Source organism: Colossoma macropomum, unplaced genomic scaffold (genome assembly GCF_904425465.1).
Source record: "Colossoma macropomum unplaced genomic scaffold, Colossoma_macropomum, whole genome shotgun sequence".
Lineage (NCBI taxonomy): Eukaryota > Metazoa > Chordata > Actinopteri > Characiformes > Serrasalmidae > Colossoma > Colossoma macropomum.
In genome coordinates, this window is record NW_023494805.1 from 39,123,572 (window position 1) to 39,137,818 (window position 14,247).

Genomic DNA, 14,247 nt, shown 5'->3' on the forward strand with positions numbered 1-14,247 from the left:
GGCAAAACAAGACACATCAGTCCGATAAGCAGTCCAAAGTAATATGCAGCACTAGTATTGAGCCATGCTGAGACAAAACTGCAAAGCAAGCATCTGATTTCTGGCTAAATCTCAGATGGATTATCTACATAGGCCTTGAAAAAAGGGGCTGCTATAGCCAAACACTATGGGCTGGTTTCACAAGCATGGATTAAAAGGGGAGTTTAGAATTTCTGTACAATTCAATGGTTGAGATGCAAACAAAGTTATTCAGTGTGGTTTGGTGTGAAGTGCTCAGTTCTAGAGAAACTCAGAGAATTGTTGTGTGGTGGTGATAGGAACCAGACACTGGGGTGTTTAATGTATTTAAAGGCTCCCTTACAGAACGTTATGACATGAAATTGTTAAAAAGGAAGGTTATGAGCTTAAACCTTTTTTCCAGATTCACCATTACACCACTATCAATAACCTATAAGATAATGTATATAAACTCAGAAGACACGTGTAGGTTCACTGGAGGTTTTGAACAGTAAATAAAATGGTTATATTTGTGTTGTAAGCATGCCGACCCCTGGTTCCTATCACCACCACTGTACAGAAATCAGTAAGAGCCAGTAAGCTTCTCTACAAAATGAGCCATTTCACCATTTTACAGTGAACGACTTTGCTTAGGTTACATCTCAGTGATTCAGTTAAGCAGGAATCTTGTGGGAAAATCAGTGGAATTGCCCTTTAAAGGGGAACTCCACCAATTTTTCAAAATCTCTGCATAATTAATTGTCAATTAAAGTCATTCAGAGTGGTTTGGTGTGAAACGCTCTGTTCTAGAGAAACTAACCAAGTCAGAATTGTTCACAGTGGTGGTGATAGGAACCAGACGTCCACCTCTAAAAGCTCCCTCACAGAAAGTTATGACATGAAATGGTTACGTATTCTCAGCCAGATGTTATGTGATGAAGTTTTGGCTTAAAATGTATTTTAGTCCATTTATTTAATCCATTCATGGCAGGGGGGGTGCTTGTAGGGCATTGTAAGGCCAAACAGTCCCCAAAGAAAACTCACTATTTGACCATCATCAACAGTTCATATAAAACTCAGAACACTTATGTAGGTTCACTGATGGTTTTGTCTAGCAAATAAAATGGCTATATTTGTGTTGTGGACATGATGACCCCCTGGTTCTTGGTTCCTATCACCACCCCTGTCTTACACCTTAAGAACTGAATTACTCAGAAATTTTGAGAATTGGGTGGAAATCCCCTTTAAGCCTATTCTTGCCTGTTTAGCCCGGGTTTGGACTGAATCTGGGTCTGGGGAAAAAGGGGGTATCTTTTTTGTGTTAGTAGCCATTTGAGGCCATCATTCCTGGATCTCCAAAGCTTTTTGTGGTCGGATCCAGAACTCAGCTATGTGGACGTAGGAGATGACGTGAAGTTTGGCGTTAGCTTTCTAGAAAGAGCCAGGGGTGCAGCGCTGGTAGCTACGAGGGAGGGCGGAATGGCTATTTAAAGAGGGGGAACCAGGGAGAGGAGGAGAGGAAAAACAGAGTACAACACAAGCCACAGCATCGAGTAACCGCCTCCGATATAGACAGACGAGCAGAGGGAGAAAAGCCAGCTAACAGTGAAGTCAGCTAGCTGCCTTCGTCCTGCCATCACCCTCCACTCATAACGGTTAACGGTTTTTCTCCACAGGCTAACCGGCTAATTCGCCTCGGGGGGGCAAGATGGGGAAAGACTACTACAAAATACTGGGCATTTCGAAAGGAGCGGCCGAGGAGGACATTAAAAAGGCGTACAGAAAACAGGCTCTAAAATGGCACCCGGACAAAAACAAGGCGCCCAACGCCGGCGAGAAATTCAAGGCGATAGCCGAGGCTTACGAGGTCCTCAGCGACCCGAAGAAACGAGAGATATACGACCAGTACGGAGAGGAAGGTAAGTTAGGAATGAAGACTCTTTCTCGGTTTTTCGTGTCTTCTTCCATGTCTGCTGGCTTAAAGGCTTGAGCAGCAGCCAGGCAGCAACATTTGTCGTCGTGTCTGCCTCATATTTTCGTCGTTTTCAGAGATTTATTTGCGTTTTTTTTCCAACTCTCCGTTCCACCTTAAATGGCGCGGCAGTTACGTTCTGGCGCTTCAGGTGCCAGACTGTAACTGCCGCACCATTTAAGGTGGAACGGATAGTTAGTGAAAAAGCCCATTTAGTCTAAAACAAAACCACTTATTTCAACACACAGGCTCAAAAACCCTAGTTTGCGTGCTCACAACCCTTATTTTAGCGTTTAGGTGAGACTTTTAGCACAATTTGGATCACTTTAGTGATGATATAACCTTAGGATACTGAATATATAACATAGAATAGGCCTATATAGGGTTTGGTTTGTCTCAGTGTTGTCAGTGTAATGTGCTGTTATCTATAATCTGCTCCACACAGGTGTCTGAATTGGCACCATCAGTGCCGTCAGTTACTGATGGCCCTATTTAATTTGTATTTCTTGGCACATCCTTACATTTTGGGGAGCTGGCTGGTCACTGAGCTATGCAGTGCTGCACGATCTGGAAGGGACAGGTAGGGGGCAGCTGTGGTACCCCACCGAAATTAAGCTGCCATGTCACATCAAGATGCACCTCTGCGTCACTGACATGAACATAATCTCACAGGTTTCACCTGTTCTAGCTTTTTGTGCTGCCTGATCCAGTACAGTCTTAAAAAAGATAGTTCAAGGGTTTAGTAAAGACAGTGGTTCTGTATAGAACCCTGAACACTCAAAGAACCATTGGCATGCTTAAAGGGTTCTTTGTGTGGCGAAATGGTTCTTCAAATTGATGGACAGTGTGTTGTATATGGCTCTATATAGCACCAAAAAGGGTTCTTCTATTGTTATAAGCATGACATGGTAACAATAGAAGAACCCTTCTTGGTGCTATACAGAACCATTTTCAGAAAGGTTCTATATAGAGCCGTACACAGCACATTCTCCATCAATCTGAAGAACATTTCACCATGCAAAGGACCGTTAAAGCGTGCAAGTGGTTCTTTGAGTGTTCATGGTTGTGTATAGAACCATTGTCTTTACATCTACAACATTTTTTTAAGAGTATATATAGAACCATTTCATGCTTAAATGGTTCCTTGATGGAGAATGTGTTGTATATTTTTCTATATGGAACCTTTTTGAAAATGGTTCTGTATAGCACCAAAAAGGGTTCTAGTATTGTTATGTCTTATTCAATGTTAAGATTGTAACAATAGAAGAACACTTCTTGGTGCTATACAGAACCATTTCCAAAAAGGTTCTATGTAGAAAAATATGCAACACATTCTCTGTCAAGCTGAAGAACCACTTCACCATGCAAAGAACCATTTAAGCATAGAACCATTACCTTTATTAAAGGACCCCTGAAGAACCGTTTATTTTGAGTGTAGGGCTTCAGCCAAGTCAATTATGTTGTTAACAGTGCTGATTAAGATGGAAAGTAAAGCTCGAAGATCTTAAAATAGATAAGACCTCCCAAAGTGAGGCCCAGTGGGCCAAAGTTGGCCTGCTAGAAGGTTTGATTTGGCCCATCAACTTCTTCTATTATGTATTTCATATGAATAGAATATCATAGAATATTGGCATTGGAAAAATGTTTAGATTTGATCGATATTGCAAACTGATATTGATGTTGATGTATTTATTGCACCCCAGAGGAGCTGAGTGTTTAGACGACTGGGCTACTGCGCTAAAATTTCTGCATTTTATTCATTTTAATGTATTTGTATCCCTCTATAGATAAATATTACATTCAGATTTACTAGATTGACCACATTACAGGTAGATTTATCAAATTTCTGTGTTTTATAAATGTTTATATATCAACATCATCAGACAGGCACTTGAAAAGTGTCGGAAGGGGAAGGAGGTGGGCGATTATGGCATAAATATAACATCGCGATACTTAAGGAAATTTTCACGATACATGGTATGTAACGATTTTCATTTTTTCTGACATCTGATCAGGTGGAACAGAGAAAAAAGAACCAGAAGTGCTACATTAAAAAAACATAGCAAAACTGTAAATATAATGATTTTCATTCAGTATTTGGCACACTGTGTTGGGATGAATCCAAATAAAACTAAATCTAATTTTCAGACTAATTTTGCTCTGTTTTCCAGGAGTAGGCTTAATCCCTGTCTTGAAAACCTACCTTTAGTTTAATGAAGTATGATAAATACATAAATATCCAGTTATAACTAACCATAACACGGATATGACCACATGGTAGTATTGTATGCAAATCTTTAGGCACCCCAATTAATGTGAAAACACCATAGAAGAAGACACTGCTTATTGCCAAAGATCATATGTAAGGTAAACCAAGATGATGCATGCCTGTTCAAATCATTAGGACAAAAATGATACAGTTCTGTGTGCTTAAAGGGGAACTCCACCAATTTTTCAGAATTTCTGCATAATTGGTGAACATGTCAACAGAGTCATTCAGAGTGGTTTGGTGTGAATTGCTCCGTTCTAGAGTCAGAATTGTTCACAGTGATGGTGACAGGAACCAGATGTCCGCTGGGGAAAATAACTAAATAGATGGTTCTTCAAAGGTTCTTTAGTAAAGAAAATGGTTCTATATAGAACCATGAATACTCAAGAACCCTTTGCATGATTAAAGTTTTCTTTATATCATGAAATGGTCCTTCAGATTGATGGAGAATGTGCTTTAGATGGTTCTCTATAAAAACCTTTTTGAAAAGAGTTCTATATAGCACTCTGTATAGGTTCTATTTAACAAAAGCAGTGCTATATACTATACAGTGTCAAGCTTGTAACAATAGAAGAACCGTTTTTGGTGCTTTAGAGAACCCTTTTCAAAAAGGTTACCTAAAAAAACCAACAGGCTTAGGTTGCCTAATGAAATCACAAGACTAATGTAGCCAAATCTCATGATTTCCAGGTCTGAAAGGAGGCGGAGGACCCACCGATGGACAGGGAAGCAACTTCACCTACACCTTCCACGGAGACCCCCACGCCACCTTCGCCACCTTCTTCGGTGGCGCCAACCCGTTCGAGATGTTTTTCGGCAGGAAGGTGAACGGGAGGGACGACGACGACATGGAGGTGGACGGCAGCGACCCCTTCGGCTCCTTCACCAGCTTCAACATCAACGGGTTCCCCCGCGGTGACCGGCACGTGGGGCTGGGAGGACAGCCGCGGACCAGGAAGCAGGACCCCCCCATCCACCACGAGCTGAGAGTGTCGCTGGAGGAGGTCTTCCACGGCTGCACCAAGCGCATGAAGATATCCCGCAAGCGCCTGAACCCGGACGGGCGCACCATGAGGACGGAGGACAAGATCCTCACCATCGAGATCAAGCGCGGCTGGAAGGAGGGCACAAAGATCACGTTCCCGCGCGAGGGCGACGAGTCGCCCAACACCATCCCGGCTGACATCGTCTTCGTCATCAAGGACAAACCCCACGCCCACTTCAGAAGAGAGGGATCCGACATCGTCTATCCTGTGCGAGTCAGTTTGCGGCAGGTGAGGATCCGCATACGGCAGTTTAGCCCTGCCCATTCATGCTGCATGCAAGTTATAAGGAGTGTTTCAGCCTGGACTACTTTTGAATAAGGCTCAGTACAATAAGAATAGAGCTCATTTACATAAATCAGTCTTAAAGGCACAGTAACAAAAACCGTCTGTTTAGTTCGGAGGTCATGTAGCAATGAATTATGGCAGTTTTTGGTACATAAACCACATAAATGTTATAAGATTCTATTTTAAAATTGAATATAGGATATGGGCCTATGGGATGCGCCCGTCCTCTGGGCCCCGCTGACAGCCGCGAGAGCTGGCAGGAAGGCTGGGCCTGAACTCCGAGCGAGGGCGAAGCTCGGCAAGGACGGGAGGTGAGAATTGAGTGAGTGGGGGCGGCTCGCGAATCCCTGACACCGCCGAGGGACACGAGTGACGGCGGGAGGAGGACGTCAGTCGCCAGAGAGGGGACGGCAACGATGACTACCATGAGAGGCTCGAAGTCCCGGGACTCGCATCCCGCCTTCATGCCTCTCATGACTGTCATGAACGTCCTTTTCTCACCTTTACTCGCGTCCCTCAGTGGTGTTTGGGATTCATGCACCGCCCCCCACTCACTCGGAGTTTGGGCCCCGCCTTCCTGCTGGCTCTCGCAGCCATCATTGGGGCGTAGGGGACGGGCGCATGCCAAATAGCCCTTTAACACATCTAACACTACTGATCAGAAGAGGCTGGAATTGGCAGCAGTGAGTTTGGCTCAACAGGTGCCAAACTAACAAACTAAGGTGCACTATTTAAGGTGGAATTGTAAGATTTGAAGCCAGCCTCTTCTGATCTACTCTGACTGCTCCACCATTTAAGGTGGAACAGGAAAATTGGAATAAGAAGCTGGCAAATGAGAAACCAACCTTTCTCCTTACCAAACCCTTGATGAGCTTAAAGTGGATGTGCAGTGCAGAGGTACTTCATGACCACTAACAGAGGATGTGGATAGGCTGAGATAATATCAGTGCACAATAAAACAAGTATAGTCTTTTCAGCCATTTTATATTCAGCTCTTAATGTTCTGCACGTCACACTTTGCATTACTAATATGTGCACCATAAAGAAACTGAACTGTAGGCCTTTCGATTACGGCTATTCTTGTACAGCGCAGAGCCTTGTACAGTCATGAGATGAAGCACTACTGGGACCGCAGTTATTACATCTACCTTCAGTCAGCGCGTCTCTTATGTAATCCAAAGTATGAGCAGCGAGAGACGTGAGTTGAATCAGCTGTGCGGTGCCAAAAGACGAGCATCCGCCCCCTTAAATTGATCTTGGCTTACTAGTAGCTCCTTGTACGGCAGAATCAGTGGGAAGTGAGAGCCAGCAGTTTTACTCTAAGGGCCGCTTTGCCTTTATCGTGGATGGATCAGTGAAACTAGGCAACGCTAACAGTACCAGCTCTAAAAGGTAATAGTCTATAATCAATATCCATGGTATGAATTCTTGTTCTGTCACTAAAGTGACGTGAATGAGACTTTGAATTCACATCATTATGGAAAAAACTGCTATGAGTAGTTCAGCATTTATTTCATCACTGGTACTTTTTCATGATACACAGAATTCTATGTTTTTTTGGGTTTAATAAGTTGGAACTGGCACAACACACCAGCAGTATCACATTTAAAAATGCTAGCTTTAATTTTTATGTCTGTGTGTTACTACATTGAATTTAACAGTGGGCTGTGACCAATGACTAGTGGAACTAGCCCTTCAGTTCAGGCCATAAATGTGAAAACTATTCATAAAAAAGAAGAATAAAACACTTTTGATGATAATGCTCATTTCTGCTAGCATCCCTAAGGACTTTCTAGGATGTTAGCACTAGACTAACGCTATTAAACGTGAACATTTTTAGCCTTTATAGGTTAAGCATGAACATTTGAAGCTTGTAACAGACTTATATTAACACATATTCTACCTAGTATCAGCTTTACAGTGACTCTTTCAGTAAAGAGTCCTGACTTAGAGCTGCTGCCGCTGTTTTCCATTCCTAACGACTAACCGAAACCTGCTTAGACTCTGGCTCGCGTTCACAGTCACTGATGTATGTAGAACTTCCAGAATGTCTAGAATGACGTTTTTTTCTCATGAAATTGGTCAGACTTATTATTAATCAGAACGTAACTGGTTGATTCCACTGTCACTTGCTGAATTATGTTCAGGATGTTCAGATCCTGAGGTCCTAACCAATAGGAGAGCTCGCTTGCCAATATCTACCTAGATAAATGGTAGAAAAGTTAGAAAAAATTCTGATTGGATCAATTTCCGTTGAGCATTTCAAGATTTTTTTTGTTTCCAACCAAAAGTTACCAATGAAATAAGAGTATTACTGTACGGAGCCCTGCTGGTGACATCCGGTATAAACAAAAATATTGCGTGGCCACGACTTAGTAAGGCATGGGAACAAGACAATTAAGTCATGGCCACAGTTAAGTTATTAATAAGGCATGATCTCGTTCCCATGCCTTACTAAGTCGTGGCCACAAATTAGGATCTCGTTACCATGCGTTATTACGGCGTAGCCACACTTCATTTTTATTTGTACAATGTAATATATTATATAATATTTTATTATTATTATATTACTGCAGTACTCGTTGAGTTTATTCTTGTTGAGTTGATACTATTAAATAAAATGAACTATTTTTTAAGTTCCCAGAAATCAGTTGGCCTTTTTGCGCAGCCTGGAAAGCCATGAGGGCTGCAGTTTAGCAGTAACCAGTGCTCAGTCCCAGAATCATCAGGATTCAAACTCATGAGCTCCTGATAATAGAGGGAAACCTTAACTGTGCGGCTTCTTAATCTCTTTTTATTATTCATGCAGTTGTTCAGTGTCCTAAAATTACTGATGATATAATCAGAAATAATTAGAAACTTATCACCCAGTTAGACTTGATTTCTATCTTAAATGATCAGATCTATTCATTTTCCTGACGTCTGCTCAGTAAAACGACTGACGATGCCTCTCCTGTTTCTTTGGTTCCAGTCTTTGTGCGGCTGCTCTGTTACCGTGTCGACGATAGACGGGAAAACGTGCAACATGAAGATCACCGACGTCATCAAACCCGGCATGAGGAAGGTAATCGCGGGACAGGGGTTGCCCTTCCCTAAAAACCCGGAGCAAAGAGGGGATCTCATAGTGGAATTTGACGTGACCTTTCCGGACAGCCTGCCGTCCAACGCCAAGGACGTCCTGAAACGGCACTTACCAGCTTCGTAAAAAAAACGGGACCGGACTGAACGAACAATAAAGTCCCGAGAACTGCTTTTCACCTCCTCCCTTTGGACCTTGTCGACAAATCACAGCTACGCCCCCATAAAGAATGTGCAATTTCTATTTTTTAAACTATATTTAGTGTTTAGTTTTGTTGTTTTTTAAATATGTTGCATGCTGAAATAAGGTCATACGTGCAAAAAAGTGCAATCTCAGTGTCCGAAAGTAAATATCGACATTTGACTTCTTTCCACGGTGGCTGTATCTTCTCATTTCTCTCTTCAATCGTGCCGTTTGGGCAGAAAATACTGAGCACAAGTACAACACTCGGAGAAATGAAAGAGACTGTTTCCTACGTTTTACAGAGTAGCATTATTTCTATGTGTTTCTATAGACAGCGACGATTTTCTTACTGAAAGGAACTGCCTGATGTAAACTGTGAAACGGTAGATTTTACTTCTTGCTTCAGAATAGGTTTTAAAGCCCCAGGTAACCTAAATCTGTGTTCATCTTGCACAAACAATGTCCTGTGAATAACTTTCCGGTGTCCACTTAATGGCCGATGCATCTCTCCTCTTTGTAAACTGTCCTAATCTTGGGTGGCACTTGTGTAAGCAGTAACATGAGGCTGATGTGGGCTGTCCTGCCCACATAGCTGTTCCCATACAGTCCCTTTGTGTGTCTGAGTTGGAGAAACATTGGTAACTTTACTGTAGGGTACTGTTCATAAGGGTATATGACATCTGCATAAGCTTGTTAAGACAACTGACGTAACCCTACATAGCCTTTATGACAGATGGTGCCTATTGGAATAAGCAATTATAAGCATTTATGTAGGGTTATGTCAGTTGTCTTGACAAGCTTATGTAAGTGTCATATAGCCTTATGAACAGAACCCTATAGTGAAGTGTTACCGAAACTTTCAGAGCGAACGCTAACCACCAAGCGAAAACTAACCTAGTAAGCATAACTGAGCTGTCAGGCCGGCTCGTCTGCCTGACTGTCCAGTCGTTTAACCGGCCATGCCAGCAGTCTCTGGAGGCAAGTCTGGCAATAAAGTGAAAAAGAGGCTTCTTTAAGACGTCGCCTTATAAAAGCCTGATGTTTTTAGCGAGCAATAGACCACCTGCTTATCGCTGCTGTCGGAACAAAACCTCGTATCTCCTTTTTTGTTGTTTTTCAGTTTTTGACGTAGTTTGAAAATGCCTGTTGTTCTTTACATTTTGTGTGAATTTCATGATCCTTGCACCGAAAGAAATGGCCCAGAATTACTTGGACAAAAGTCTGATTCCATTGACTTGCATTAAAAGTAAAGTAAGTTTTTTGCTTCTCCTGTAAAGTTACTGTTTTGGAGATACGAGGTTTTGTTCTGACAGCAGCGATATGCAGAGCCCGTCTCACTCATTTCTCACCACCCACACTGTTGTGTTTAGTTCCGCTTCACTGCCGCTGAAGGATGGGAGTGTTGACAGATCATCGGAATATTTGGCCGCACCCGGAGTTCTCAGATCGGTCTGATAAGCCATTTTTAAGCTTCTTTCTTACATTTTTCTATCTTGTTTCTCAAACATTGCTGAATATTTAATATAGCACTCAATTTCAGTCTCATAAAAAGCACTTTTAATGTTTCACCCTTTGTTCCCTGGGACTTTAAAAGGCTGCGAGTACAAGCCTGAGAGCCTGAAGCATAAGAGGGAGAGCCTCAAGCACTACACCACAGCCTTGATTCCTGGAAGGCTGATTCAAAAAGGTTGACTTAAAGGAAAGTGGCCGATTCGAGTGTCCTGAATGGATTTCTGCTCACGGCACTCTGGTCTACGCTGTTGCTTAATGATGAACTACTGTGTTTGGAACACTGCAGCCGGGAAATGTTAGAACCAGATGTTCAGCTCCTCCAGATGTTGAAGGTCATATTGAAAACTCAGACGTCCACTAGGGGACGCCACATGTCTGGCTGCACCAGAGCAGCTGCCAGGCGAATGCTGGATTGATCAGGACTGTAAATGAATCATGTTTGGAACTGTTTAATACACAGTTGTTTGCATCTGGTGTGATATTTAAAGTGGGAAGTACGAAGAAGATTCGCATCGAATTGAATCGCTTGCTGCTGGTCTTGGTGAAATGTACGCAATGCAAAGCTTACAGGAACAGCTGAACAGAGTCAAAGGTGGACAATTGTTGTGATAAATTACGTCACAGTACACTTTTGGGCATCATCAGTATTTCTAGAACACTGAAGAACTGTATGGATCATTAAAAAGACCAATTACAGAGAACCTGTAAACAACAGCCACTGTGAAGTAATTGCATAAACTGTGTAGTAACAAGCAGCCGATTGGCTGTCGGCTCATAATGACATCATCTAATGTAGGCAAAACTAAACTTAAAAACAGCTGAACAGCTTGTTGTTGTGATAAATTGTGTTACAATGCACTTTTGAGTGTTGCAACTGCATGTAGCATTTAAACAGCCAGATTTAGACCAGTTACAGAGAGCCTGTAAACAACAACAACCAATATAGTAACTGTATACATCGATCAGGCATAACATTCTGACCACCTCCTTGTTTCTGCGCTCATCGTCCATTTTATCAGCTCCACTTACTATATAGGTGCACTTTGTAGTTCTACAGTTACAGACTGTAGTCCATCTGTTTCTCTGCATACTTTGTTAGCCCCCTTTTACCCTGTTCTTCAGTGGTCAGGACCCCCATGGACCCTCACAGAGCAGGTACTATTTGGGTGGTGGATCATTCTCAGCACTGCAGTGACACTGACGTGGTGGTGGTGTGTTAGTGTGTGTTGCGCTGGTCTGAGTGGATCAGACACAGCAGTGCTGCTGGAGTTTTTAAGCACTGTGTCCACTCTCTGTCCACTCTATTAGACACTCCTACCTTGTCAGTCCACCTTGTAGATGTAAAGTCAGACACGATAGCTCATCTGCTCCTGCGCAGTTTGTGTTGGTCACCCTCTAGTCCTTCATCAGTGGTCACAGGATGCTGTTGGCTGGATATTTTTGGTTGGTGGACGATTCTCAGTCCAGCAGTGACACTGAGGTGTTTAAAAACTCCAGCAGCACTGCTGTGTCTGATCCACTCAGACCAGCACAACACACACTAACACACCACCACCACATCAGTGTTACTGCAGTGCTGAGAATGATCCACCACCCAAATAGTACCTGCTCTATGAGGGTCCATGGGGGTCCTGACCACTGAAGAACAGGGTAAAAGGGGGCTAACAAAGTATCAGAGAAACAGATGGACTACAGTCTGTAACTGTAGAACTACAAAGTGCACCTATACAGTAAGTGGAGCTGATAAAATGGACAATGAGCGTAGAAACAAGGAGGTGGTCAGAATGTTATGCCTGATTGTTGTAACTTTAGAGTAACAAGTAGCTGATTGACCCTAACTAACACTGAACAATATCTCCCCTTATTTACAAACCTCAGGAAAATGTACTGATGTGTTACATATCGTGTACCATGAAAATGCCTACAAGTATCATGATGTTATATTCATATATGGCCCGTCCTTAATGGAAACTATTGGTGGCAAAAGACATTAGTTACCAAAGGTTACACTAATTACCAACAGCTACACTGGTTACCAACAGTTATGCTATGTTATTGCAGTGAGAGGGGATGTATGGCGCTCTTTCCTAAAAACCTTATCACTAGAAAGCATGAAGGCCCACAGGAAAACAATAAAACTTTCTTTTTTTTTGCTTAAAAAATCATTTTGGGGAAATTTTCAATAGAGTAATTTTCAGGTTGCACAAAATGTCATGTACATCGCTCATTTAATATCAACAGATTAGGCGAACATAAGCTTGTTTTATACCTGAAATCAGACGAAGAGCTAACTGAAACTTAAGGAAAGTGCATTTGTTTCTAGAGACAAGATGCAAAAACATAGTTGAAGCTGCTTTGTTCACCACTGTTGCATGAACTGTAAATATTGTTTACCGTTTTACAGCATTTTAGATTTCTTTCTTATTATTAAGTCAACTTTTTACACTGATTTTTATGACAAAGTACCATGACTGGCTCACTGTGGACCATTGGCTCCTCCTCAGTACTGGCCCGAGGACCACTATAGGGTGCTTCATGGCCCACTTGTGGTCCAAGGCCCAGTGGTTGAGAAGCCCTGATCTAGAGGGTTCATTTAAGTCCTGCTGAAATACTGCAAGAGGGAAATCAGCACTGCAGGAGTTTCTGTCGAACAAGCTCTTTACAGTTTAGCTGGGCAGTGTAGCCAGGCTGAAGGGGCAATGCGGCAATGTAAGAGTTAATGGGACGTCCACTGATTTCTCAAAATTTCTCCATAATCTAGTTGATGAGTCGTTCAGAGTGGTCTGATGTGAAATGGTTCATTGTAGAGAAACTTACAGAGTCATTTCTTTACAGTGGTGGTGATAGGAACCAGACGTCCTGATGTCTACAACACAAATACAGCCATTTTATTTACTGTCCAAAACCACCAGTGAACCTACACGAGTCTTCTGAGTTTTATATGGAGAGTTAATGATGGTAAAACAGTCATAAATCTGAAAAATACATTTTCTTTGGGTAATATTTTGCCTTAGAACAATCTACAGTCATCACTTTACAGTGGTGGTGATGGGAACCAGACGTCATGTCTACAACACAAATATAGCCATTTTATTTACCATCCACAATGACCAGTAACCCTAAACCGGCTTGATAACGTACGCCTCGGACCACCCAGATTTCCGACTAGTTTTTAATCTCCTCAAACAGACTTTAAATGAACATTTAAATGACTTTTATTTTGGAAAACAAGCTACAATTACAAGGAATTGAGAGAAAAATGAATGACTAGGCCTAATATAAAATGTTTTTTGTTGAATTATGTTGTTGCTGACACTGTGCTAGATTGATTACAGCTGTATAACCAGCTTTATTTATAAGATTGCTGTTAAAATTATTTACTGAAGTAATTTACAAAGGATAAAGAAAGACAGAAATGAATGAAAAATGATTAAATTGGGCTGTAAGTGAAAACTGAGTGATGAAAAGTGACATTTTGTCTAACACTCTGCTTAACCAGCTATGAAATACGGTTTAGGCCGAAGCCTTTTTTGCAAAACTACTGTAAAAGTCTGAGGCACATGACAACATGAACACATAAACACATATACATTACTGTTCCATGCAGTAACTTTCTGTGAGGGAGTTTTTAGAGCCATAAATACTTTGGACTCAGGTTCTCTAGAATGACCTATTCCTCATCAAACCGCTCTGATTGACAGTTAACATCTTAACAATAGATTCATCCTGAAATTTCCAGAACTTCGGTTGGATTGCCCTTTGATTCACCAGAGCAGACCGTCGTCACTGAGTGATTTAACGCTGTTTCTACCCAGATAAGCTATCTGTGTTCGATTGTTTCTGCCTTTGGGCGAGAAAACAGAACACTCGAATACCTGAGGCAGGTAAATGAGTTTCAGTATGA

The 14,247-nt window shown here is 42.0% G+C and overlaps 1 protein-coding gene across 1 annotated transcript; it reads left to right on the forward strand.

The window, feature by feature from the left end:
• The first annotated feature begins 1,256 nt into the window (after positions 1-1,256).
• On the forward strand, positions 1,257-9,305 carry dnajb4 (DnaJ heat shock protein family (Hsp40) member B4). Its single transcript, XM_036597360.1, has 3 exons — positions 1,257-1,916; positions 4,929-5,512; positions 8,541-9,305. Exons 1-3 carry the CDS (start codon positions 1,706-1,708, stop codon positions 8,772-8,774), a joined length of 1,029 nt encoding a protein of 342 aa, XP_036453253.1. The 5' UTR covers positions 1,257-1,705; the 3' UTR covers positions 8,775-9,305.
• The last annotated feature ends 4,942 nt before the right edge of the window (positions 9,306-14,247 follow it).